The sequence below is a fragment of the Gracilinanus agilis genome, chromosome 3 (assembly GCF_016433145.1).
Source record: "Gracilinanus agilis isolate LMUSP501 chromosome 3, AgileGrace, whole genome shotgun sequence".
In the NCBI taxonomy this organism is placed as follows: domain Eukaryota; kingdom Metazoa; phylum Chordata; class Mammalia; order Didelphimorphia; family Didelphidae; genus Gracilinanus; species Gracilinanus agilis.
The window spans coordinates 21,115,770-21,143,657 of NC_058132.1; the positions used below are offsets into that span (position 1 = coordinate 21,115,770).

Below are 27,888 nucleotides of genomic sequence, written 5' to 3' on the forward strand. Positions count from 1 at the left end.
CTAGTTGTTGCTGGACCCTTCTGCCCTTTTTTTGTGCTTCTGGCCATTAAACAAAGGAATATACAGAATTCAGGGAAGCCTGGGGCCACCTCTACTAATAGCTGCCAAATAAAAGGAATCAGACCCAGGAAACAAGATGCTCAATGATGACAACCATCTCAATAGAATGGACCAAAATACTGAACAGTGGGGAATTGTCATGGCCAAGCTTGACTGTATGGGGGGATGAAAAAGCACATTTTCCTGCCTTTGTTTCAGAGGTGAGCACCTATGGTTATGGACCATGGAATATACTATCAGCCTTGGTTGATGGGTTAATTAGTTTGCTGCTCCCCTACTGAGTTTCTTTTCTTTATTACTGGATGGGGAATGACTCTTGGGTTTGGGGTTAGAGTGAGGAGGGAATATATTTGGATATGAAAATGATATAAAACAATCTATCAATATTTTTAAAAGAAAGGAATTTCCTGACCTTGAGGGTAGAGGTTACTGCTCTTTTCATTTGTTTTCCCAGAGACACTGAGGGAGAAATAGGCCCAGGTCCCACTGACGCCTTTTATTGCACTTGCATCCATCATCTGCTTATTCCCTCACTCGTACTTCTTTAGAAAAGTATTTAACGGGCAGCTGGGTAGCTCAGTGGAGTGAGAGTCAGGCCTAGAGATAGGAGGTCCTAGGTTCAAACCCGGCCTCAGCCACTTCCCAGCTGTGTGACCCTGGGCAGGTCACTTGACCCCCATTGCCCACCCTTACCAATCTTCCACCTATGAGACAATACACCGAAGTACAAGGGTTTAAAAAAAAAGTATTTAAGTCTTTCCAAAAGCTGGCACCAACCTACCTCTCTGCTATTATTGTCTACTTCTATGGGAATCATCTTGTAAAATCAAAATGGTACTAGAGAGCTTATGGGACAGTGGATAGAGTTATGGACATATGTTCAAATGTGGCCTCATACACTTACTAAATGTACAACCCTGGGCAGGAGACCTAATCTCCACCTACCAAAGATTCTTCAATTGTTAAATCAGGATAATAGTAGCACACAGTAGGCACTTAATAAATGCTTGTTACCCTCCACCTCAGGGCATAGCACCTTGAAAATAATACTTGTTAGAGGTTTTGTTTAAAATGGAATCAGATGAAGAATCCCATCAGTCTTCTCTATACAGAATTTCTCTTTATAGTCTTTCCTCTTCCATTCCTGTGGACATCCACTGAATCTGGGTCTCTTCCCAACATGCTAGAATTGTGGGTGCCAAAGGATCCATAGGGACTATTTAGGGAAAAGTGTGATTGCCAGGGAATGAATACCTTTCATGGCATCCTCCTGATATGGGGATCAGGGAAGGATACAGAGAAGTCCATTTGAGTGAGATGTTCCCTATTTCTCCAGTTCATGAGGGGAAACAGTTGGACCTGGTTTTAGGGGGTGGAGACAGAAGCTCCTTCCACCACATCCTGGACCCAAACCCCAGCCTTTGTCCCTCCTCCTTCCCTCTGCACAACTGAGATCATTTATCTGAGGACAGGACTTTGACAGCATCATGCTCTCCACACTCTCCTGTCTCCTCTATCTAGGTGAGTGAATTGGCATAGGAATAGAAATGGAGGAGTTCGGAGGGGTGGTGATGGGATTGTTTTGAGGTGCCCCATGGGCAGAGAGTTATGGGGGAAAACAGCAGACTGTTCATGCTTTTCAGATGGCTTCCCGCAAAAAAAGAGAAGCTAAATATCTTTCATGATAGGGGGTTAAGATGGGAGGTGAGTTGGCAGATGCTGTTCTGGCATCTGACTCACATGGAGCTTTCTTTGATAGGACTTTGTTTGAGCCAGAAGATCCCAGCCCAGGAGGGTGAGTCTTTTCCCCCAAATTCCCCTTCTCTCTCCTCTTAGGTGAGTAGATAGTCGCTGCCAGGGATATTCATCACTCTAGAAGAGTGAGGATTGAGTAGGTGACTTTGCTGAACTGGAAGAAGTCACTTCCAGAGGATCATGGGGCCAAAAACTGTAGGAGCCAGGAAACAAGACAGAGGGGGGACCTGTCAAAGTTGTGGGGCTATATTTTTCTTTCATTGAGTTCTTCCTGTGCCATGAAAAGGTCTGTTGTCTTCCTGGGCTTAGCAGGGTAGACTACAAGCACATGGATAAGTCTATGTAAAACACATAAAAATAAATAGAAACTAAACTTGGAGGGGAAGGTACTATTATTCAGTTGAGAGTGGATGGATAGAGGGGTTGACCTCCTGCAGAATGTGGCCCTCAAGATGAATCTTGGAAGAAAACAGGGGTTCTAGAAGGCAAAGACATAGAGGAAAGCCAGTAGAAAGTCATGGAGATGGAAAATGGAGTGTCTTCTTTGAGAAATGAGAAAGACAGTTTCTATTTGATGGGGCCACTGGAGTTGATTGAGTGGGAGGTAGTTACCTGGGATCCAATGTGACTCTCTGGCACCAAGGGCTCCAGCAATGGTGGATGCAATGTCTCTTCAGAGAATTTAAACACATGATAATTGTATCCAGGTTAGAGAATGAGTTTCCTTTTAGGAGTACAGGAAGTCCTAATTCAGAATTCTAGCTGCCATGATGACTAGAGAACTACCTAATAGTGGTTCAGTGAACCGGAAAGCTATCAATGATGCTAATAATATTAATACAACGTTACAATAAAAATTCATATATGCATAATGCGTTAAGCTTGGCAAAGTGTGTTTCTCAGAGCACCCCTAACATAGACATGGCAGCTGAAGATGTCAGGGAAGAAGACAAGTCTTCTTGTCAAGAGAAAGTACTTGAGACATGAAGGGGAGAAGGAGGTCCTGAGCCTCAGGGGCCTCACTGAGATGGTTTTTCATCACTAAAATCCAAGGCTGGTATTGGTACAGTGCTCCATTGGCCTCTGTTTCTTTCCCCTCTTGGGATGACATCCCTTTGGCATCCCCATGTTCTGCTCACCTGCCTCAGATGCCAGAATATCCTACTTTTCATTGTCTCACTGAGGCCCCAAATATTTCTTCTGTCCTTTAACCTGTTCAGTGAGTAAGAAAAACTCTCTTCTCGATCTTTTCTGCATGTAACAAGAGTGCTGGACTTGGATTAGGTTCAAATCCTGCTTCTGACACTTATTGGTTCTATAGACCAGGACACATCCCCAAATCTGTCTCAGACCCTTTCCCATCCAGAAATTGAGGGAGATAGATGAAATGGCCTCTCATGCTTCTTCCTGGTGTAAATATATGATCCCAGGTCAACCCCTCTATCCATCCACTCTCAACTGAGTAATAGTACCTGCCCCTCCAAGTTTAGTTTCTATTTATTTTTATGTGTTTTACATAGACTTATCCATATGCTTGTAGTCTACCCTGCTAAGCCTGAAAATTCCCTGAGGGCAAAGATTAGAGGCTTTATTTTGTAGTCCCCAGGACCTAGTGAGTACTTGGCACATAATAGGTGCTTAATAAGTGCTTAGAGCTCTATCTGTAGTAGGTGCTTTATACATGTATGTTGATGAACTGGTACATTGCTCTCCTTCAACCCTCCTGTTTTTTCAGGGGAGAAGAGCAAGCATCCAAGAGATAACAAGACTTCCATGAATTGCCACAGCAATATAACATGAGAGGGGCAATGATTATAGCTTAAAGTGGATCTGGTGGTTGGGCTTGACTAATCTTTCATTTTAATGATGAAGAGAAAAAACCCCTGAGGCTAAGTTGCCTCTGATCACAAGTGAATCTTAGCATTTGAACTGATGGCATCTGATTTCAAATTCATAGCCCCAAATAGCAGTGATTTTAAAGCCATTTATTTTTGCTCACCAGTTTCATCACTCTTTCCCCAATCAGTTTATGTGCCCATTGGTGATCCATACAGGAGAGACATTCTCTCCTATTCTGCTGTCTTTCTGCTCGTCTCAGCAAGACCTCCCACCTTTCTCCAACAAATTCTTTCTCATCATTGTTCTCTTCCTCATATTTTAGCCTTCAGTCTCTTTCCCTATCCTTTGGCTCCTTCCCTGCTATCTGTAAAAGAGAACAAAACAACTCCCCTTCCCCAAGTCTCCCCATAAATGAATATGAACAAAAATGTACCCTTGGCTTAGGCTCTTTTTTTCTTTCCTCCATGTCGTGGCTAAATATATATCAAAAGTTCTTTATATTCTTTCAGGTCCTTCTCTTGCCATTCACTTCTCAGCCTGTCTTTGGCCCTCGTCACTCAAAGCTATTCCCTTAAAAATGCCCAGTTTCCCTTTCTGTGGAAAATCAGATGACCTTTTCCCTTTGCCCATTCCTCATCCTTCTTGACCTTTCTTCAGTTTTTAACACTGGTGACTTCCTTTTCCTCATTTATACTTCCTCTTCCAGAGTTTTAGTCACTGGTCTTTGGCTATTTCTTCTTAGTCTCCTTTGTTAAATCACAATCTCCACTATGACCACAAATAAATGCATTCCTGGAGTCTCTGTCCCTGGGCCTTTTATCTTCTCTGTCCATACTCAGTTATTGCTTCATCTCTTCTAGAGTATAACATCAGGAACTTCCAGATCAATATCCAGTCCTACCCTGTTTTTTTCATGGGGTCTCTTGAACTACTTGGACTTTAATCTTCTTTTTAAATTTTTTTAAATTAAAAAATTTAAATCTAGAATATTTTTGATGGTTCCATGATTCATGATTTCCTCAACCCCTGCTTTTTTCTTCCCCCTCCCAAAGTTGACAAGCAGTTCCATTGGGTTATTCATGTATCATTGTTCAAAACCTATTTCCACGTCATTCCTATTTGCAGTTGAGTGATCTTTTAAAATCAAAACCCTAATCATATCCCTTTCACACTATGTTATTGATCATATGTTTTTTTCTTTTGCATTTGTGTTCCCACAGTTCTTTCTCTGGATGTGGAGAGTGTTCTTTCTCTTAAGTTCCTCTGAATTGTCCTGAATCATTGCATTGCTGCTAGTAGAAAAATCTATTACATTTGATTGTGCCATAATGTCTCTGTGTACAATGTTTTCCTGGTTCTGCTCCTTTCACTCTGCATCAATTCCTGGAGGACTTTCCAGTTCACATGGAATTCCTCCAGTTCATTATTCCTTTTAGCACAATAATATTCCAACACCATCATATATCACAGTTTATTCAGCCGTTCCCCAATCGATGGACACTCTCTCATTTTCCAATTTTTTGCCACCAGATAAAGTGGGACTATAAATATTTTTTGTAAAAGTCTTTTCCCTTATCTGTTTGGGATACAAACCCAACAAGCTGGGTCAAAGGATGGGAATCTTTTAAAGCCCTTTGCCCATTGTTCCAAATTGCCCTCCAAAATGCTTCCACTGATTTACAACTTCACCAGCAGTGCATTAGTGTCCCAATTTTGCCACATCCCCTCCAACATTTATTATTTTCCTTTACTGACATATTGGCCAGTCCATTATGTGTAAGGTGTTACCTCAGAGTTATTTTAATTTGCATTTCTCTGATCAGCAAATCTCTAATTTAGAATACCTTTCCACGTGCTTATTGATAGTTTTATTTAATTGTCTTAAAATTGGCAAACACTAATCCAGATTTCTTCTTCCTCAGAAAAATTCCTAACTTTCAGATTTCCATTAAGGATACAAAAAGAATAGCTTCCAGTCATCCAGCTTTGAAATCTCAAATTATCATTGTAGAGATGAGGAAATGAGTCTTAGAAAGGTCGAGGCCTGTCCAGAAGCAGCAATAAGTAAGTGTCAGTGATGGGACCGGTGACTTCTCAAACATGTTCTGAGCCAAAGTCTTAGCTTAGACACTGATCCTTTCTGTGGTTCACAAGGGTTAAAAGGAAAGGGGGGGAGTCTAGATCAGTTGATTTATTAGATGATTTCCCCTCTTGAGTCATCTATGCTAGGAAAAAAGAAGGTGTGAGTTGAAATTTAACCTGAAGATGTCTCTTTGAGATTCATTGATTTGGAGGGGACCAGAGATTATTAGGTCATTCTATAGATGACAAAATTGGGACTGAAAGAAATGGAGTTTGTCCAAGGTTACTCAGACAGTTCTAAGCAGAACTGGGATGTGAACCCGAGTGTACAATGTCTTCTTTCTTCCAGGTTCTCTCCCCCAGCCCACTCTCTCATTTGAGACAGCCTGTATCATGTCCCCAGGGAACAATCTGACTCTCAAGTGCAAGAAGCCAGTCATTGAAGATTTAGTTCTCCAGAAATGGACATACCTTCTGCTCAAGGAGGGGAATTCACAGCCTTTGCAGAGCTTCACTTCACATGGGTCCTGGGCTAACTTCATCCTACTGTGGGTGTCAACTCAGGATTCTGGGAACTATAGGTGCAAGTACTTTGGATCCCAGGACCCACAAAGAGAGTCAGAGGCCAGCAGTGCCCTGGAGATCTGTCCGAATGGTAAGAAGTGGCTTCATTCTGCAGGATAGAGGAATGAGAGGAAGAAGGGATGGCTTGAGATTTGGAAGGAGCCCCCTGGACAGGATCAGGGCTGGTTCAAGGGTACAAGTACTTCCCCTTAGTGGTGTCATGTTGTCTGTGGCAGTCTGGGGAAACCCTGAGACCCCTTCTCAGAATAAGGATTTTTAAGTCTATAAAGCACAATAAAAAGAGTTGTGAAGGAAATCAAATGAATTGTTATAATGATCAGAATATAGATGTACAATTATAGATATAGATATACACACATACGTACACATATAAATTTATGTATGTGCATATATATGTGTATATGTATGTGTTTATATACATACATACATAAAAATTTTAGGACTCCAGTTTAGGACCCCCTGTGGTAGGGTAACCTTAGCAGGAGAGGGAGCCCATGTGGAGGGGGTAACTCTGGATTGCACCCAAAAAAGCATTGATTTTATGCTTACTATATTCCTGGTTGCTGGTCCCCCAGGGAAAACCTTGATCTCGTCACTTTTTGTTTATTTCTTTGCTTTTGGTGACTTCAGTTCTTAGCACAGTGTCTACAATAAGAATAACATTTCTAAAGTGCTTTCAGGTTGGCAAAATGCTTTAGAAGTTCATTTAACCCTCATGAGAATTCTGGGAGCTGGGTGTTGTTCTCCCTATTTTACAGAGGAGGAAACTGAGGCATGCAGGATATGTGACTTGCCCAGGAATTCATAGTTAGTAAGTATTCAAGACAGAATTTGAAGTCATCTTTCTCACTCCAAGATCAGAGATCTATGACTTACCCCCCAAGCTACCTTGATAATCTTTGATACAGAACTATAGTTTAGGAGACAGAGAGCAGGGCTGGAAATATTCATCTGGCAACTATGTGCATGTGTCAGGGACCACCAAGAACCACCTGGTTTGGGGGTCTCCAGGGGTAAGAATGCAGACAGACTCAGGAGGGCTGGTGGAAATCACATAGACAGTGGCAAGTTTATTGAGGAGGGTAATGACATTCATAGGAAGTTGGGTTGTGGCCCCATTCACATGGTTACAACATGATTACATCATGGTTACAGGCAATGGTGATAGTGATGAACAACCTTGAGGAACAATGCCTCCTGTCAGGGTATTGATCTATTGGTACAATCTTGTGCTGTGATTGGAGGATTATGACACATACAGATGATGTCTTCTCTACAAGCCCAGAGTGGTCCAGGCATGTCTTGGTTCATGTCTGTACCTGTCTCAGCTCAATCCTAGGTCACGTAGGCTTATTCAGTGTGTTATGGATCTTTACCTAGGACCTAATAACTTAGAGCCTATCCCAATAGCCCAGGGGCCTATCATGCATGGAGCTAATAACTGAACCTTTGGGAAGTGATGACATTAGCAAGTGAGATGTTGGAAGAGAGGAAAAAGAGAGGAGGAGGAGAACAGAGATTTGGAGCACATCCCTGGCTAATGGGCATGCCCAAGGAGATATAAATACTGCAGAGGAAACTTTTCAATTTAGGCACAAATATAATTCTGGACATTTACTCAACGTTAGTCCATATCAAAGTATTTGTAGCTTAAAGAGAGAAATGGCCTAATGGGCAGAGCCCCTTCACAGCCTTTGGCATGCCTCAATCAGAACCCATCTTGAAGAATCATTTATAGAAATATGGGAGAAAGAAGTATCATAGTATGGAAAAACACAAATACTTCATGGTTAACCTCTTTTAAGAAAACAATAGTGACCTCATGTTGCAGGATCACCCCAACAATCCATTTCCTAAAACATGTGCAGCAATCCCCTTAAGGTAGCCCCAAGCTACCTGAAGTGATCCAAGGGACTTCTGCTCTAATCAACACCTGGTAATTCCTTAGGCAGGTCTTGACTGTCATCCCTTCTAGTAGGAGGAAAGACTTTTATCTGGAATCTCCCTTTCTTGAAATTGCAGGTTCCTCTGTGTTCTTTTGTGTAGAAGGATGTTGGGGCTTGGGATGCCATTGTCCTTCTGTGTTCAGGAAGCCTTGTGGGAGTTGCTGCTGCCACGTTCCACTCTGACCTCCTCTGCTGTTGGAAAGACCTAAAACAATTCAAGCAATAACTCAGACAGAGACTTTTCCATGATGGGGCATGCACTCTATTTCACCCAGGGAAATCATTGCTGCTGGAGCTGAGTTCTGTGCTCATCAGCATCCCCTCCCTCACCAGAGGAATTGGAGGAAGTATCACAGCTCACATTGGGGAGGTGAAAGTGGAAGTATCCCATCTATGCAGTGCCCCTGCCTGCCCTTAGCTATTTAAATTATGGTGACATATATCCATAGCCCCAATTCCAGAAATGTCTCTGCCTCTTGTAAGTGTTAAAATTAATGGTTTGGCTAAATATATGAAAATTATAAATCTTTTATTTATAAAAGAATTGGAAAGGGGGCAGCTGGGTAGCTCAGTGGAGTGAGAGTCAGGCCTAGAGACAGGAGGTCCTGGGTTCAAACCCAGCCTCAGCCACTTCCCAGCTGTGTGACTCTGGGCAAGTCACTTGACCCCCATTGCCCACCCTTACCAATCTTCCACCTATGAGACAATACACCGAAGTACAAGGGTTTTAAAAAAAAAGAATTGGAAAGAGTGAAAGTAGAGAAATACAAAAGGAGAAGACATTAGTCTATCTAACTAAATACTGTTCTAGTGCTTGGCTCAGCCAGGACTTGCAAATCTTTAATCAGAATTTAATTATCTCTAGAAGATAGGAAGGGAAAACCAGTTATCCACTCACCCATGATCCCTCTAAGAGGCAGGTCAAAACAATAACTGGAGCTGAAGGTGACTCCTAAGGCCCCTTTCTTCTTTGAGCAGACCTTCTTCTTGAAGCTGACTTTGGACTTCACTCTCCACTAGACTCCCCCACCTGAGACTGAGTTCAGGGCTTTTATGATGACTTCTTATCTCCTCTCCTCTTCACAGGGGCCAATCATAGTTTCCAATTTATCTAGCACTGCCTAGAGGGCAGTGTTTATGGGAACCAGTTAGCATCTTCTGGAGGTGTGAATGCTCATCAAAAGGGTTCATACTTTCTGAGGGTGTAAACAAGTTTCTGACTGTTTGAATTAGAAAAAAGGGTGGAACTCTCCAAGTATCTTGTTGGCTTCTCATCTAGCACTAGGTAGGATGTGAATTCACTAAGTGGTTTGTGAGCTCTTCCACCTAGTTCAAGCTTGGGTTGATTCAAAGTTATTGTTAATCAGTGTTAACTCCAACTAGACAAAGAGAATAAAGGATTCCTTTTCACAAGTGTGAACTCAAAGAGAACCAAGAATTCCCTTTTATACTCTTAAGGAGAATTGAGTGCTGCTCTTTTAAGTGCTGCCAAAGAATCACAACAAGGTCCATGGGGCAAAATGTGGTGGTTCTCTCAGACTCAATCACAAAAAAGCAGAACTTAAAAGTTTCTTCTGCATACTTGTGAGACAATCCTAAAGTTTCAGGTGTGGGTTTGATTGAAGTGAGATCTCTGGTCAGGAGCCTCATGTCACCCTTTAAATGTGGGTCAGGTCCATAAGCAGTGATAGGATGAAGACTTCTGGTGCAAATGCAACCTTTGCCAGGTTACTCAAACTTAATTCCCTAAAAGCAGGGAGGGGACTTTTTTCGGGAGGCCTCCCCAGAGGCAGCTTGGCAGTATTTAACATTTAACAATACAGAGTCAAGTATTCTCAGAGGGAGCTGTGAACAGTACTTTTTACATGATCATGATAATAGCAATTGGGTTTATTTTTTAATGTTTTAAAATTACTATTTATTCATTTTAATATTAAAAATTTTTTGTCTTCCAAATTCTCTCCTTCCTTCTAGCTGCTTCCCACTCACTGAGAAGGCAAGCAATATGATACAGTTATAGATGCGAAACCATGCAAAACATATTTCAATATTAGCCATGTCACAAAATACAAGAAAAATAAGGAAGTGAGAAAACTATTGTCCAATTTGCATCCTGAGTTCCTCAGTTTTCTCTCTGGAGGAGGAGAGCAATTTTCACCATGAGTCCTTCTGAATTGTCTTGAATAATTGTATTGATCAGAGTAGCTAAGTCTTTCACAATTAAGCATTATTACAAGATTTCTGTTACTGTGTCTAACGATCTCCTGATTCTACTCAGTCTATCTTGTGTCAGTTCATATAAGTCTTCCTAGGGTTTTCTGAAGCTACCTCCCTTGTCATTTCTTTTAAAAACATGCATTTTATATTTCCAATTATACATAATAATTTCCATGTATTTATTTATTTAAACACAATTTTAGTATTTATTTTTTAGAAAAGTTAACATGGTTACATAATTCATGCTCTTACTTTCCCCTTCACCCCTGAGCTTTCCCCCTACCCCCCATGGCTGATGTGTATTTCCACTGGTTTTAACATGTGTCATTGATCAAGACCTATTTCCAAATTGTTGATAGTTGCATTGGTGTGGTAGTTTTGAGCCTACATCCCCAATCATGTCCTCATCAACCCATGTGTTCAAGCAGTTGTTTTTCTTCTGTTTCCACTTCTGCAGTCCTTCCTCTGACTGTGGGTAGCATCTTTTCCATAAATCCCTCAGAATTGTCCTGGGTCATTGCATTGCTGCTAGTACAGAAGTCCATTACATTTGATTTTACCACATTGTATTGGTCTCTGTGTACAATGTTCTTCTGGCTCTGCTCCTTTCGCTCTGCATCAATTCCTGGAGGTCTTTCCCATTCACATGGAATTCCTCCAGTTTATTATTCCTTTAGCACAAGAGTATTCCATCACCCGCATATACCACAATTTGTTCAGCCATTCCCCAATTGAAGGGTATACCCTCATTTTCCAGTTTTTTGCCACCACAAAAAGCACAGCTATAAATATTTTCCTACAAGACTGTTTATCTATGATCTCTTTGGGCTACTAAATCTCTAATAATTAGAGAAATGCATATCAAAACAACTCTAAGGTATCACCTCACACCTAGCAGATTGGCTAAAATGAAAGAAGGGGAGAGCAATGAATGCTGGAGGGGATGTGGCAAAATTGGGACATTAATGCATTGCTGGTGGAGTTGTGAACTGATCCAACCATTCTGGCTGGCAATTTGGAACTATGCTCAAAGGGCTATAAAAGACTGCCTGCCCTTTGATCCAGCCATACCATTGTTGAAACATAGAGATCATAGATACATAATCATTTTTAATATTTGTTTTCTAAAATGCTTTCCAAATTTTTCTTCTCTCCTTTCATTCCCTCCCCTCTCCCTGAGATCGTAAGCAATTTGTTCTAAGTCATACATGTGTGATCAGGCCTATGTATTTCCATATTGGTTGTACTGTGGAAGAAGACTCCTCAAACAAAAACAAAAAAATATGAAAACTATAAAGTGAAAAACTCTATTCTTTGATCTGCACTCAGACTCTATAAGCTTTTTCCCTGGAGGTGGATAGTCTTTTTCATCATGAGTCCTTTGGAACTATCTTGGATCATCATACAACTGAGAGTAGCTAAACCACTCATAGCTGATCACTGTAATATGTTGCTGTTTCTGGTCTGCTCACTTCAATCTCCATCAGTTCATGCAGGTCTTCCAGGTTTTTCTGAAATCCTCCTGCTCATCATTTCTTATAGCACAGTAGTATTCCAATACAATCATATACAACCACTTGTTCAGCCAGTCCCAAATTGATGATCAGCCCCTTAATTTCCAATTCTCTGCTGCCACAGAAAGAGCTGCTATACATATTCTGTACAAATAAGTCCTTTTTCTTTGTCTTTGGGATAGAGATCTAATTAGTTTCTCTGAATTCACATTTTTCTACTATGGGAAATTTCCTTTCTCCATCTCAAAATATAGTCTCTCCAGGGTATTTTTAAGGTATTTTAAGTTCTGAGGAAATCTTAGTAGAAGATAACTAACTAGCATAGTGAGGCAGGTAGGCGGCACAGTGGATAGAGTGTTGGGCCTGGAATCAGGAAGAATCATCTTCCAGAGTTCCTATCTGATATCAGACATTTATTAGATGTGTGACTCTGGGAAAATCACTTAATCCTGTTTGCCTCAGTTTCCTCATCTGTAAAATGAATTGGAGAAGGAACTGGCAAACCATTTCAATATTCCAAAATGGGACCACAAAGAGTCCCAAATTACTAAAAAAACGACTGAGCAGCATGAATTCTTCAAGAGGAGATAATGGAAAACCATAGCCTTTTAGGAAATAAAAAGTTACTGTTGCTGTTTTTTTGGTTTAACTTCCAGGCACATTGTCCTCAAACTCTCCTTCTCAGCCTGGCTATAAAGAATCATGGCCCCAAGTGGGCTTCTGATCCTCCCTTGTCAGGGGCCATCTGGGGCATGAAGTTTGCTCTGTACAAGGAAGGAGATAAGAAATCTTGGAGACCTCTGATCCCAGCCAGAATGGGTCTCAATTTCTCTAGATTTATGTGACTACCAGCTGCAGTTGTTGCCATTAATCAGATTCTGTCAGCCTAGTCATGAAGGAGCCCAGCGACCCTTTGGCTTCTAGTGAAAGGTGAGAGGGGGTATTTCTGAAGGACAGTCAATTCTAAGGGTGAATATTCTCCCACTTCCTCAATAAAGCAGAATCAACATCAAGGACTTCACTCAAAACATTGTGGATAAGGAGAATTGGAGACACTAGAGATTTTCCTCTCTCCGCTATTCCAGGGTTTTAGAGAGTTCCCTAGCCATGAATACTTACCTATTGAGAGATATTTATCCCTTCCTTATGACCCATTCTTTTTTCTAGGTAAGTTGGATATTTCTGTCAGAAAAGACTTAGGGGAGAAGTTAGAGCTCTCAGAGAAAGGAGACCGTGTCTCCTCTGCACTTATTCTACAGAACTGATAATGGGTATGGGAATATGAATTAGGGGGATGACCCCATCAGGACAATGAAACCTGAAAATGGATTTTCTCCCTAAACTCAGAATCTGGAACCGTTACTATCATTCTCAGCTGTGTCATCATTCTCAACTTCCTCTTTCTACTGGCCTTCTATCATCGCTCCTATATTGGTGAGTTCAGAAGAAGGATATGAAGCACCCAGTGGGTAAGAGAATAAACAATGGGCTGAGGATTGGGGTCTCAGTTTCCTCGTCTGTCAAATGAAGAGCTATTACTAGAGAATCTGCAGTTCTTTCCATTTATGAAACTGTTGAAATCTGTTCCTTTCCAGAGAGAGGGAACCTACCAGGAGGTAGGGACTTTTAGCTCATCTCCTCAGTCTCTCTTGGTTTATCTACCCCCTACCCCATGTAAGATTAAAAATTAATATCCAAATATTCCAAGTATTATATTTAATAAGATTTATTAATAATAGCTTGAAGTAAGAGGAATTAAAAGGCAAATAAAAATAAAAAGACAAAAGTAAAAGCGAGGGCGGGATCACACACAATTATATACAATAAGCATGTGGCCAAGGGAGAAAGGATTCTGGGAGATGAAGTCCAAGGGCTCAAGATTTTCTAATTATACAACTATGTGACTATAGACCCTACCCAGTGGAAAGCTATCATGGTGAGGAGAGGGGGATAAGCATGGCTTTCGGACTGACCTTCTTATCGTGGCCCTTTGTCTAATAGCATCCCTGGCTCATGACATCTTCCCTGCATTGGGCTTCCATCAATCACAGAATACTCAAAGAGGAGACCAAGTGTAAGTGCTTTAGAAATAAATGGGGGGTGGAGCAGAGATCCATGGCTCCTGACTGGATACTTCAAGAACTGACAGAGCCTTCTCTCCATGCCAGGTATAGTCGTGGCCAAGCAGAGACGGATCCATCGGTGAGTATTCTCCTTACCATCCCCTAAGTGGGAAATAACTGGGAAGGAGTAACATCCTCCCCATATATGATCTTGCCTCTGGTGTCATCCATTTATTTATCTCAGATTCACTATTGCTTCTTGTTCTTGGCTCTCAGTGCTAATTATCGATCATTCTTCACCCTTGTATTTTTCCTGCAGACATCAGGGGCTGAAGATTATGAAGCAGTGATATACAGCCAGTTGAACATAAAGGCACTGAGTAGGGGGCAGCCAACAGCCTATGAGAAATGTCAAAATTATGTCATCGATAGCACTGTAGGCAAGCGCTAAGGGACAAGAAGAGTCACATGGATCATTTGGAAAAGAGAAAGGCATGAACCTCAACCAGAGGGCCCGGGAGCCAATGTGTAAGTTTGGCAAATGGTCCCAGAGAGGTGCTTCACCAGTTTGCCCTATGTGGTGTACCCAGTGGAGAGGGCACAGCTGTCCCTCAGCTTTCTCTCCTCTTACCTATGACATACCATCTACAAATACATATCTGCCAATAACTTTTCTCTGATTTAGCAACAACTTCAAAATAATTTAAAAAAGCCTTTAGAGTTACAAAAATACAATATGGCTTTAAACATCTGGTGTGAATAGACCATGTACCCATAAAGCAGGATATTGCTTTGTATGCTAGATTTTTTAGCTGTTCTTTCTTTCTATGGATGGGTACAGTGAAGTAAATAATTGTTTAACTTTCTTAAAATTATTTTTGTTCTTTCAGTTACTTGTAGAAGTAATTTTTGACAATTGTTTTTGACACTTTAAAATTTAGATTTTTCTCCCTTTTTTCCTTCCACTCATCCTTGAGGTAGTGAATAATATGAAATAGGTTATACCTATGCTTTCATGTAATACATATTTCTATATTCCTCATGTCATGATAGAAGACACATCACACACACAGTAGAAATCTTATTAAGGATATATAGTGGAAGATGGCATATTTTGGTCCGCACTCAGATTGCAATAGTTCCTTCTTTGGCTATGGATAGCATTTTCATCATGAGTGGTTATCTTGGAGATTTGCTTTGCTGATAATGGTTTAGTCCTTCACAGTTGATCACTGTAAAATATTTCTGTTACTGTATACATGGTTTTCCTTGTTCCGCTCACTTCAGTTTACATCAAGTCATATAAGTCTTTCCAGGTTTCTCTGAATTCTACTTGTTCATCCTTCCTTATGACTCCTCAGTTTACTATTCTTTGCCACTACAAAAGGAACTGCTAAAATATTTTGGTACAGGTAGGTCCTGTCCCCTTATCTTTGATCTCTTTGGGACATAAACCCAGTAGTATTGCTGGTTAAGAGTAGGTATACCCTTTCATGTGGCTTTTCAAATGAAGTTCCATTTTGCTCTCCAGAATGGTTGAATCAGTTCATAGTTCTACTAACAGTGCATTAGTGCCTCAATTCTCTCACATCCCCTCCAACATTTATCATTTGCCTTTTTGGTCATGTTAGCCAATTTGGTAGGTGTGAGGTAGTTTCTCAGAGTTGCCATAATTTACAATTCTCCAATCAGTAGTGATTCAGAGCATTTTTTTCACATGACTATGGGTAGTTTTACTCTCTTCCTCTGAGAACCACCTGCTCATACTCCCCGACCATTTCTCGACTGGGGAATGTTTATATTCTTTAAATTTGACTTAGTGCTCCATACCTTTGCGAAATGAGATGCTATCAGAGACACTTGTTATGCATTTTTTCCAAATTTGTTGTTTCTTTCCTAATCTTAGTTGCATTAATTTTATCTGTACAAGAACTTTTTGAATTAATGTAATTAAATTTATCTATTTCATTTTTGGCAATGTTCTCTATGTCTTGTTTGGTCATACGTTTCTCCCTTATCCTCAAATCTTACACAAACTTTTCCACTTACCTCTAATTTGATTGGTCATTATTTCTAGATCAAGAATCCACTTTGAATTTATCTTGGTACATGGTGTGAAATGTTGGTCCATGTTTTCTTAAGAAGTTCTTTGATAGTTTATTTAATTTCTTTTTGTGCGATGGGGTGGGTTTAAGAATTCTATGTCATGCTTGTGCAAAAATATTTATAGCCACACTCTTTGTGGTGGCAAAACGTTGGAAAATGAGGGTATGCCCTCCAACTGGGGAATGGCTAAACAAATTGTTGTATCTGTTGGTGATGGAATACTATTGTGCTGAAAGGAATAATGAACTGGAGGAATTCCATGTTACCTGGAAGGATCTCCAGGAAATGATGCAGAGTGAAAGGAGCAGAACCAGGAGAATGTTTTACACAGAGACAGATACACTGTGGCACAATGGAAAGTAATGGACTTTTCTACTAACAGCAATGCAATAATCCAGGACAATTCTGAGGGACCTTTGAGAAAGAACATATTCACATTCAGAGGAAGAACTATGGAAGCAGAAACCCAAAAGAAAAACAACTGCTTGATCACATGGGTTGATGCGAATATTGATAATATGGAAATAGGTCTTGATCAATGACACATGTAAAACCCAGTGGAATTGCATGCTGGCTATGGGAGGGGAGGGGAAGGAAAGAACACGAATCTTGTAATCATGGAAAAATCTTCAAAATTAATTAATAAAATTTTCAAAAATAAAAAAAGAATTCTATGTTATGGTAATTATTCTTTTTATAAAAGCCTTACTTTCTATTTAGAATCAACACTAAGTATCCTATCTAAGGACCAGGCAGTTGGGGTAAAGTGACTTGCCTGAGGTCACACAACAAGGAATTATCTGAGATCAGATTTGAACCCAGTTTCTCTTAACTTCAGACCTGGCTTCCTATCCATTGAGCTACCTAGATTCCCTCCTACTGGGACTCTGAGCCATATCTCCTCTCACCTGCAAGATAAGACTCAGGAGAAGGACTTGCACAGGAATATTGCAGATAGGAGTTCCTAAAGTAATTCTTAGAGAAATGGGATTCTCTTTTCCCCCAAAGCTAGAATAGCTAGGGGTCAGGAGTCTTTAGTATTCAATGGAAGGGGCCAATGGCAGCAGAGACAAAAGAATTGTTAATCAGAGCTAGGGGCCAGTAGGGGAACAGAGCAATCAAGAGAAAGATCAAGGGTCCTCCCTCCAACCCACCTCAGATATCACCAGTAGCTCCTGGAAAGGTAAACTGAACTCTGACTGAAAGGTGCTCTGTGTACACTGGCAACTGGATCTCCTTGAATATATCTCATAATAGGTTGAATGGAAATATCTTATTCTGGGCTCTGAACTTTTCTTTCTTCAAGAGCTAGGAAACTAGTGGTATTCCCCAAAGCCCACTGCCTGAGAACCTTCTCACAATCTCCTTGTTCAGTCTTCTGTGGCCCCTGGCATCAACAACCCCCCAAACTAGATGAGAGAGACAGACAGATTAAGGAGAGACAGAGACAGAGGAAAGCCCTTGGAAGAACCATGAACCTAGAATTTTTATGGGAGGGGAATCTCTTTTAGTGTTTCCCTTCAGGGTGTGCCATAGACCTTCATTAAATGTCAACTTCTTCCTTCCTCTTTGGACAGAAAGAGGACTGGGGATGAAGAGTTGGATAAAAAGACTCACCTGGCTATAACTTCATCTTCTTTACCAGACACAGTCCTGTCAGAAAGACTCTGATTATAGATGGCTGCCCTCTATCTCTGATGAAGTGCCCTTCTTCTCCTATTTTCCCCATCTCCAATAAGTTATCCTTGGTCAGAAGCAGGAGATGACAGGTCAAAGGACCTGTCAGTGGTTCTCTCTATTCCCCAAGGCCCACTGCCCAAGAACCTTCTCACAATCTCCTTGCTACCTCCAGACTATTCAATGACTCCCTGAGGCAGAGAAGGGCCATGAGTGCTGGGGACATGGCAAGCTTTCAGCAGGGTGAGGGGCTGCTTGGGTTTGAGATAGAGAAGAAAGGTGGGTCAGATCAGTTGGCTGTCTACAGGATGTGGTAAGAAGTGCTATCTCCACTCACCCAGGGTAAGACCCTATGCTTGATCATCTAAAATAGGTGACTTATTGGGAACCAACCTTCAAACATTCTTGATTTAATTGACTTGAGAAACTGTTTAGTTAGTGGCCACTGAGTGAAAGTCAGGGCAGAAAGGCAGATGTCCCTACATCTGGGGTTGTGTTAAGTCAGCTCAAACCAAATCCTTTTGTTAAATTTTCAAGATGAGTGTTTACACCTTGGAAACAGACAAACACCAGAAAAACTAGGAATCAGAGCAATAAGGGCAGCTTGGTGGCTCGGTGGATAGAGCACTGGGTCTGGAGTCAGCAAGACCTGAATTCAGAATCTAACCTCAGAATCTCAACTTGTTGTGTGACCCTGTGTGAATCACTTAATGATGTTGGCCTCAGTTTCCTCATCTGTAAAATGAGCTGGAGAAGGAAATGGTAAAACACTCCAGTATCTTTGCCAAGAAAATCCCAAAAGGGGTTGTGAAAAGTTGGAAATGATTGAAAATGACCCAACCAGAAGAAATCAGGGATTGTTTCATCCTTTTCTATTAATTGTCTAGATGAAAGAAAACAATGGAGAAAATGTTAGTAACACAGATTAAATTTAGAAGTGTTTTCTGTGTCCTTTTCTCCCTCTGGGAAGCTGATTGTTAAACATTTACCACCATACTTCTAAATCCACTTTCTCTGTTGTCTTGTCTTCTTTCTGATGCATTCTCAGGCTGTCTGTCTCTAGCCTCATCTTACTCTTTCTGGGAAGCACCATCCTTATTACAGGATCCTAGCCTTCATTCCATAAACCTCGTGGTCCCCCCTGGAGTCTAGGCTTCTTCCTTCTCTCCTTGTTTCTCAGGAGAAGGGTTAATCAGACAGGCTCTAGGGAGATAGATGATGGGTGGAGGGATCCTTGGGTCCCAGGAATAGGGCTCTCAGCAAGTCATTCTAGGAACCTGAGGCAGAAGGGACCTAGCTGTGCGGTGTGGTCCAGGAATCTGCTGTAGCTATAGGAAGAGGTGTGCCATCAGGCCCTCGAGGCCAGCTCTCTTCAGGGTAGCAGGTGTGCCCCTACTTGGCCCATCTCCTTACATTTCCACCTAATTTGCCCTGATATCAATAATGGTTCTAGAATAATTCTTCCCTGAGGTGGGCATCTAGAACCCTTTAATTAAATACTGCCCAGGACCCCAGGGAGAGCGAACCAAGAACCCAGAATCCTAAGCTAATTTGACTTAATCCTTTAAAAAAAACACTCATCTTCTGCCTTGGCATCAACTCTAAGACAGAAGAGCAGCAAAGGTTAGGGGATCGGGGTTAGCCGTGTTTGGGTGTGGATGTGTCTGGGACTGGATTTGAACTCAGATCTTCCTGACTTCAGGCCTAGCACTCTCGCCTTTATTAACCAGCTGCCTCATTTAAAAAAAAGAAAAAAAATCAGAATAGGAAGAAAAAGAAAAAAATTCATTAAAACCTATCAATAAATTGAAGATGTCTGAAAACATCTGCACTGTTCCCTACCTGTAGACCCCCACCTCTGCAAAGGAGCAGGGCAGACATGCTTTTTCATGGATGTTTGCAGCATCCACTTGTTCTTCTTTGATTTGTGGTTCTTTTCGGTCCAGTGCCAGGACTGGGTCATTGTGTGGATTGTTTTCTGGGCTCTGCTCATTTCTTTCTGCACCGCTTCCTCTAAGTTCATGCTTTTCTTTATTCATTCCACTTGCAGCTTCTTTGAGGGAAGTCATTAGGATTAAAATGACTGTCTGTGAATTTAGAATTATTTATTAGATAGTGAGATTGGATCAGAGATGGCAAAGATGCAAGACCGGCTGCCTAGAGCAGCTGTTTGCTGCTCACCTCTGGCTTCCATTTGCTAGCAAAGAGGCTGTGGGGCATCCACACCCCCTGCAAAACCAAAGAGAGAGCGAGGCTGCTTCCTCCATCCCCAATGTGTTACCCCAGTGACGTCCCTCCTTCCGGGACTCCCTGGCTGGAGAGCCCAGTCAGAGGTCAGTCGTGTGGATGCCAGGAGTCGTGGGGGACAAGATGGGAGCATCCTCCAGGCCGCTGGAGAGCCGGACAATTCTTACACTGACCAGCCTCAGCCTCAGCTTCCCCTGCCAATCAGAGGGTGGGGGGAAGACTTACATGGATTTTAAACTTTCCTTTTTGAAAGGAAAGAGGGGCCCAATATGTACGGAATTCCCACCAAGCGTCGTTCAGTTTGGTGAAGGGACCATTCTTAAATCACCGCCTTGAACTCAGCACTTTGCTGCTAGGACAAGTTCTGCTTTCCATATCTGGTGCATATGGCGACCTTCTTCTCCCCAGTGAGCTCTTGGGGGATCAGCACCCGAGATCAGACCTCTCTACTGGCGTGGATGGATGCATCACTTACTCACTCCCTGAGCGGCTCTTTGCCACCTTTCTCCACTGTGCTTCCTGGGAAGCTCTGAGCCTCTGACCCATTGTCTGACATTTTAATTGTGGTTCTCACCTGAAGGGGGTACGAGAAAGGCACCCATCCCTCCTCTAGTGTACATACTGTTTGCTCTTGGCTTCATATTACTTACTATATTAGAAAAAATTATTTCTATGCTTGTCTGAGTTTTTTAAAGAAATAGGCATTATATTTTTGTCAAAACACTTTTTTGAATCAACTGATTATATAATATGGCTTTTATTATTTTTAGTACTAATAAGGACTATGATGATCATAGTTTTCCTTACAATGAACAAATGACAGATTCCTGCTATAAGACCAGCCTGGTCATAGAATATAATATATTGAAGACATCCATTCTATAATGTTTTCTTCAATATTTTTGTGTTAATGCTTCTTAGAGATATTAGTCTGTAGACTTTTTTTTTTTAATTTTTTTAAACTCTTAACTTCTGTGTATTGACTTATAGGTGGAAGAGTGGTAAGGGTAGGCAATGGGGGTGAAGTGACTTGGCCAGGGTCACACAGCTGGGAAGTGTCTGAGGCCGGATTTGAACCCAGGACCTCCCGTCTCTAGGCCTGGCTCTCCATCCACTGAGCTACCCAGCTGCCCCCTGTAGACTTTTTCTCTGCCATGTCTTTCTCTGATTTAGGTTTCAAAATTGGTTTGAAAGGATCTTGCATTTTCAATTTAAAACTGACTAGCTAAGATTTAAATTGTCCTTTCAATGTTTAATAGAATTTACTCGTTAGCTCATCTTGTGCTAGATTTGTTTCTCCCCCTGGAAGTTTATTTGTGAGGACTCAATTCTGAAGAAAGATTTTGGTTTTTTTTGATCCAAGTTTTATGTCTATAATACAACAGTAACTTACTCAAATTTGTAAGAATAAAAGTCATTTTACCAATAAATAAATCATAAAAGGGTATAGATAATTTTCATAGGAAATGTAGATAATTAATAAATGTATTAATATTTGTAGAGAAATTAATAAATGTAGATAACTATTTGTTAATTAAGATGTTAATAATTTAGATATTAATTCTAAATATAAATTATTCATAAATTAATTATAAATATAATAAATAAAATAAAATAAATTAATAATTAAGATAATAATTCATTAGGAAATAGAGTTAAGTAGCATAATTTATTGGTAGATGCATAAGAGAGATGAACAGATTGGGTTTCATGAAATCTGAATGGAATCTCAGAGATGAATGATGGGTAAAAGAATTTTCTCAAGGAGCTTTGGAAAAGGCAACAGTTGATCCCAATGACTCACTCTTTGGGCTGACCCTGTCCAAGGAAGGAGGTCCAAGAGCAACTCCATGAGGTTGGAAAATCTCGGTGAATTCACGTCAAAAGAGATCATTTATCAGGCTGGATAAGTGAAGGAGAAGTGAAGGAGATTGTTGATTGTAGTACCAGTGCAGGCCCTGGCAGAGGGCAGAAAAGAGTATGCTGTGTGAGTGGAGAAAGGCTGTGGAGATTCTAAAGCTGTTTTTTTGTTTTTTTTTTGTTTGTTTTTTTTTTATCATTTAAGCAGCAGAGACGAGAAACTTAACTTATTCCTCTTGTTTATAAGTTTATAATTTAGATTAGGATAGACAGATTAAAGATTTTGGTGTTTTAGATGAATAGGAAGAGAGGATAACTTTGACTCTGTAGAAGGAGAAGAAGGTCCTCGCGGACTAGATTTGGTTGGGTGGATATAGTAAGATTTATTAGCATAGGGACCTGTATAATATAAGAATTCCCTTTCTACTTGTTTTCCTTTTACTATCCCTTCTTTTAGTTTTTTACCCACAATAAATATATTTTTATACAACTGGCCTGAGCCAGAAGTCTTAGACTGCTTTGATAAACCATCTTTCTCAACAGTCATACCAACAGCCTGTCCACTCAGGGCATAAGTGGTAAACCCCAACCAATACCCATAATCTATAAGGGTCACAGAACCCTTGTAACACAAACATGTGAAAAATATTATAAATAGCTAATAATTAGAGAAATGCAAATTAAAGCCACTTTGAAGTTTTACCTCACACTCATCAGGTTGGTAAAGATGAAAAAAAAGGAAAATGATAGTTGTTGGAGGGGCTGCAGGAAAAAACAACACACTAATGTACTCTTTGGGAATCAGCTTGAAAACAGTTTGGTACCCTGCCACAAAAGCTACTAAACTGTCCATTGCCTTTGAGTCAGAAATATTGGTTGTTGTTCTTCACACTTCAAGAGGACAAAAATGCCATCATGAGGTCAGGGTCAGTGTTCAGTGTCTCTGAGGCTGATCAGCCCAAGACCATCCCTAGAGGCTCTACCACCAGTTGGGCACAGATAGCTTCTGGATGTTTGGGATGGTGATGTCTCTAAATGTGAACACCTCATGCTTCTTTTGAGCTACTGCCATTGTGCTTTGCTCATAGAGCACGCACAGCACCCTCTTTGATCCAGGCACACACATTCTGCAGAATTGTCCTGTGCCAGTGTCTGCCATGTCCCACAGCCAATACTAACGCTCATCAGGGAGACTTTGAGAATGTCCTTGTATCCCTTCTTCTGACCTCCATGAGAGCATTTGCCTTGTGTGAGTTCTCCGTAAAATACTCTTACACAATGGTCCCATTGGCATTTGAGCAATGTGGCCAGACCATCAGAGTTCTGCTCTATAGTAGAGTCTGAATACTTCACAGTTCAGCTAGAGAAAGGACTTCAGTGACTTGTACCACATCTTTCCAGGTAATCTAATATCTAACATCTATAATATTATTCGCAAGTATATGCTATATTTTCCTCTATATACTCTGTATAAATCCTATACTCTCAAGAGATCAAAGGTTGAGGAAAAGGACACCATATGTACAAAAAAATCTCTATAACAGTTCTTATTGTAATGTAAGGAATTGGAAAATAAAGGGGTACCCATTTGTTTGAGAATGGCTAAATTAATTGTAGTTTATGAATGCAATGAGATATCATTCTACTATAAGAATGACAAAAGGATGGTTTTAGATTAAATCTTGCATTAAATGATACATTGAAATGATGAAAGCCAGAACAAGTTATAAAATAAAAACATCATTATAACGAAAAGCAACTTGAAAAGACTAGAGCACTCTGATCAATGCAATGACCAGTCATGATAATGGAGGGAGGGAGGGAAGGGAACAAGCATTTATTATACACTGATGATGTACTGATCGCTGTGCTGAGAACTTTACAAATACTATCTCATTTCATATGCTCACTATCAACCTTTTGACAGAGAAGAAATGGATTCAAGATGAAGAAGTCAAATGTTTTGAATCCAGCCATTATGGGGACTGTATTTTGTTTGACCATGTACATTTGTTAGAAGAACTTTTCTTTCCTTTTTATTTTTCCAGTTGGGAAGGAATCATAAAAGGCCAAGGAGAAGATTGGTGTAATGTAGGAAAAAATAGAAAGAAAAAGAGGGTCATTGTGGTACCATTTTTTTTCATATGAATAGAAAGGAATGAAGGAAAGTCAGAAAGAATAGCAGATAAGCATGTTGTCTAAATGCTATAGCTTGATCTTATTGAAAAGAAAATTAAGCTGTGCATATTAGAGACTAGCAATTTCACGTGCAATACTCTTTATCAGTATATTTATATGTAATGTTGATGTGTATATATTTATATAATATATGTCCATATAATGTGTGTGTAACCATTCTACTTAGTGTTTAAATTTGGAATAAAAATTAATTTAAAAACAATTGAAATTGTTTCTTTTCATATTCTAGATATTTTGTTCTTCCAATGAATTTTTATTGTATTATCTAGCTTTTCAAAGTGTTTTTTGGTAGTTGGAATAGTATCAATCTATAAATTAATTTTGACTGTTATTTTTTATTTTATTGATACAGTCCATCCATGAGCACTGAATATTCCTCCCATTATTTAAATTGTTCTTTATTTCTTTAAAGAGAGTTTTCTATTTTAATCTATCCAAGAATGAAATGAGCTTTGGTATGCTGATGCCCAAGTATTTTCTGTAGTTATAACGGGATTTGCCTTTCTAATATTGCCACTTAAATTTTGTTTTTATAAAGCAAATTACTGTTGCTGTGTGTATTTTGCTGTTAACTTTTTTTTTTGAATTTTAAACCCTTAACTTTTGTGTATTGACTTATAGGTGGAAGAGTGATAAGGGTAGGTAATGGGGGTGAAGTGACTTGCCCAGGGTCACAGAGCTGGGAAGTGTCTGAGGCCGGATTTGAACCTAGGACCTCCCATCTCTAGGCCTGGCTCTCAATCCACTGAGCTACCCAGCTGTTAACTTTTGGCTTCATTTTGTAGCTTGCTCAATTGCTGAAGCCTTTTTCTCAATTAATTTGTTTTCTAATTCTCTGAGATTTTCCAAGTTAAAAAGATATGTCATCAGCACATAGGGATAGTTTTGTCTCCTCTTTGACTCTCTTTATTCTTTTTTCTTGCTTTCTTGCTATTGCTGACATTTCTAGAACTGTATAAGTTGATATGGAGGAGAGTGATGTCTTTGTTTTATCTCAATATTTATTGGGAAATATTTCCCTAACAAATATGTTGATTTTTGTTTTTAGACAGACATTTTTATTACATAAAAATTCTTTTATGTTTATACTTTTTGAGGCTATTTTTTAGTCTCAATGAGCATTGTACTTCAAAAAAGACATTTGGCATATCTGTTTAGACAACCATATGGTTTGGGATCTTTTTGTTTTTAATATAATTAATTTAATTACTTATTTTCCTAATGTTGAACTATCTTTGTAGCCTGGTATAAATTCAACTGAGTCATAATAACTGATTTCTTGAATAAATTATTATAGTCTTACATTCTTTTACTTAAAATTTTAAAATGTGTATTAATGATATATCTTCTTACCACTTTGCCTTTTTCTAGTGAATTCACTCTCTGAATTTCAGACATTTTGTATGAACATTCAGCCATGAGTTTTAAGACTGGTTCATTTCTTAGATTTTTGTTTTTTCTGAACTTGTAGCTGCCCTTTAAAAAACCTCTACCTTCTATCTTAGAATTGATATTAAGTATCAGTTCCAAGGCAGAAGAGCAGTATGGGCTAGGCAATGGGGGTTAAATGACTTGCCCAGGGTCACCCAGCTAGGAAGTGTCTGAGGTCTGGCTCTTAATTCATTGACTTACTTGGCTGCATTAAATCTCTCTTTTTCTGTTATATTCTTCCATCATCATGTTTACATTCTAAGGTGTCTAGCCTAGTAATATGCAAAGGCCATCTTCTCTTCTCTATTGATGTAGCTTGGACCATGCCTCCTCTTCCCTCTCTCCCCTTTATGTCCTGCTTTCCTCTAATAGAGTGTGTTTTTCTAGCTCATTTTGCTCACTGGTCATGGAATCATCACTGCTTAGCATAGTGCCTTACTCCTAGGAAGAGCTTAATGAATACTTTTTGTTTATTCATTCATTCACACATTTATTGTTCATTTACCATATCTGACAATGAAGGTATCATTCCACTCTACTAGTTGAAGACATTTTTACTAAGATAATTGTGGTAGATTTTTCAGAATTAGTTATCTGGCATCAGAATGACTCTTTTTACTAATCCAAGTTGTAATGTTTCTTGTATTTATTTCCTTTTATATTATCTCATTCATTGTGCATATGATTCTCTTGGATGCTCCATTTTTCTTTTGCATCAGTTAATATAAGACTTCCCCAGAGAATGAACTAAGAGATGGAAAAACAAAAGACATAATCCACTTATACTTATCTGTTTCCCAGATGATGGGAGGAGTGAGAGGGGCTGAGATCCCTGGAAGTAAATTCTACTAATAAAAACATTAAAAATACTTTGGAGAGAGTAGTTTCAATGGATTGTAAAGGGTTAGGAAGAGGGTAAAAGGAAGGTGGAGGCACCTATTATAAATGGACTTTTCAGGCAGTTTAACTACAAAGGATAGAAGAGATACAGGATGATAATTAATGAAGATGAAAGGATCAAGGGAGAGTTTTTTTCCCCTGATGGGGAGATATGGGCATGTTTGTAGGCAGTAAGTTGAGAAGAAGAGATTAAAGAAAGTGAAAGAGTGGAGATCCAGTGATGACTAGGCTGGAATGGAATCACTTGAACAAATAGAGGGGTTAGTCTTGGTAAAGACTAAGACCAGTCACTTCATCACTAAGATGATAAATACCCCCTAATGCATTTTATTTATGGTACTTGTTTCTGAATGACGTTACATACTATCCAAATTTAATTTGTTGAAGACATCATAACCAAAGAGGGCTTCTAGCTTTCCTTGAAGGATAATAATTAAACAATTTGCCTAGTCAATATTGAAGAAAAACCCATTGAATATCTATAGAGAAGTGTTTATAGGTGATTATTGGTTATCAGGAACTCCATATGGTTTGGAAGAGAAATGGATGATTTACATGTCTTTTACAACCATCACCATTATGGAATACGTGATTGGGAAGATGGGCTCTGAGCATGTATGAAGAAACAGTGTGACACTGGCCCCCATCTCAACTGTGTTCTCTTTGCCTATTTAATTCTAGAACAAAGACCAGAGTCAAATTGCTCCTCTCAGTCTTTGCTCAATCAACTCCACCCCAAAGAGCCATGCTAAAAATAATGGCTATTGAGAGGCACCAGAAAATTACTTTTAGCTGGGAGGACCTTGGGATTTTTGCACAGGGTAAACCTATAGATAATTGAGGGAGATCTAAAGGGTTGGTTGACCTCTAACAATTCCAGGAGTTTTAACTCACGGTGCCTTGCCCCTAACCAATATACTGTTATATATCTAGGTAATGGAATTAGACATACATTTCTCAATGCATACAGTCAGACAATTCATCTAAATGTGCATACAATATCCTCCTCCAACCTAGGTCCTAGAGTATCTTGTAAACATCTCTTGTACTAGACTTCTGCCAAGGTTCCCTCTGCCCGGTTGGAAGCTGTGTGGGCATCTCTTGGAGGTTGTAATGGGGAAATTGTAGGATTGGTATAAAGTGGACATCCTGCAAGTGTCTGTCAATCAGTCAGCACTGCCCTTGAGTGACTAGAGGCTGGAATCTCAAGTGAGAAACAAGCTAATGGCTGGAGCTTCAAGGGGGTTTTGTGTGGTTCTATTTATAGGTATTCCTAAATCATTTAATATATAATTTGATTGGTAGCTTAAAATATAAGACATATTCAGCATATCAATATAGAAGTTGTTTAAAATAATTTTCTATTGGTGGTGTGCCCTATCAGATGAAAAATGCTACCCACTTTGT

At 39.9% G+C, this 27,888-nt stretch overlaps 1 protein-coding gene across 1 annotated transcript; it reads left to right on the top strand.

The window, feature by feature from the left end:
- The first annotated feature begins 1,776 nt into the window (after positions 1–1,776).
- On the top strand, positions 1,777–14,512 carry LOC123242524 (V-set and transmembrane domain-containing protein 1-like). The gene is made up of 6 exons (XM_044670330.1): positions 1,777–1,855; positions 6,086–6,391; positions 13,346–13,432; positions 14,000–14,072; positions 14,167–14,200; positions 14,381–14,512. The coding sequence occupies exons 1-6, from the start codon at positions 1,777–1,779 to the stop codon at positions 14,510–14,512; spliced, it is 711 nt and encodes a 236-aa protein (XP_044526265.1).
- Positions 14,513–27,888: the final 13,376 nt, after the last annotated feature.

Excerpts from the sequence above, each read along its gene's own strand:
- LOC123242524 (XM_044670330.1), top strand. The coding sequence starts at position 1,777 with ATGCTGTTCTGGCATCTGACTCACATGGAGCTTTCTTTGATAGGACTT. Across the intron at positions 1,856-6,085 it reads GAAGATCCCAGCCCAGGAGG|GTTCTCTCCCCCAGCCCACT; the intron begins GTGAGTCTTTTC and ends TCTTTCTTCCAG. Across the intron at positions 6,392-13,345 it reads CCTGGAGATCTGTCCGAATG|AATCTGGAACCGTTACTATC; the intron begins GTAAGAAGTGGC and ends CCCTAAACTCAG.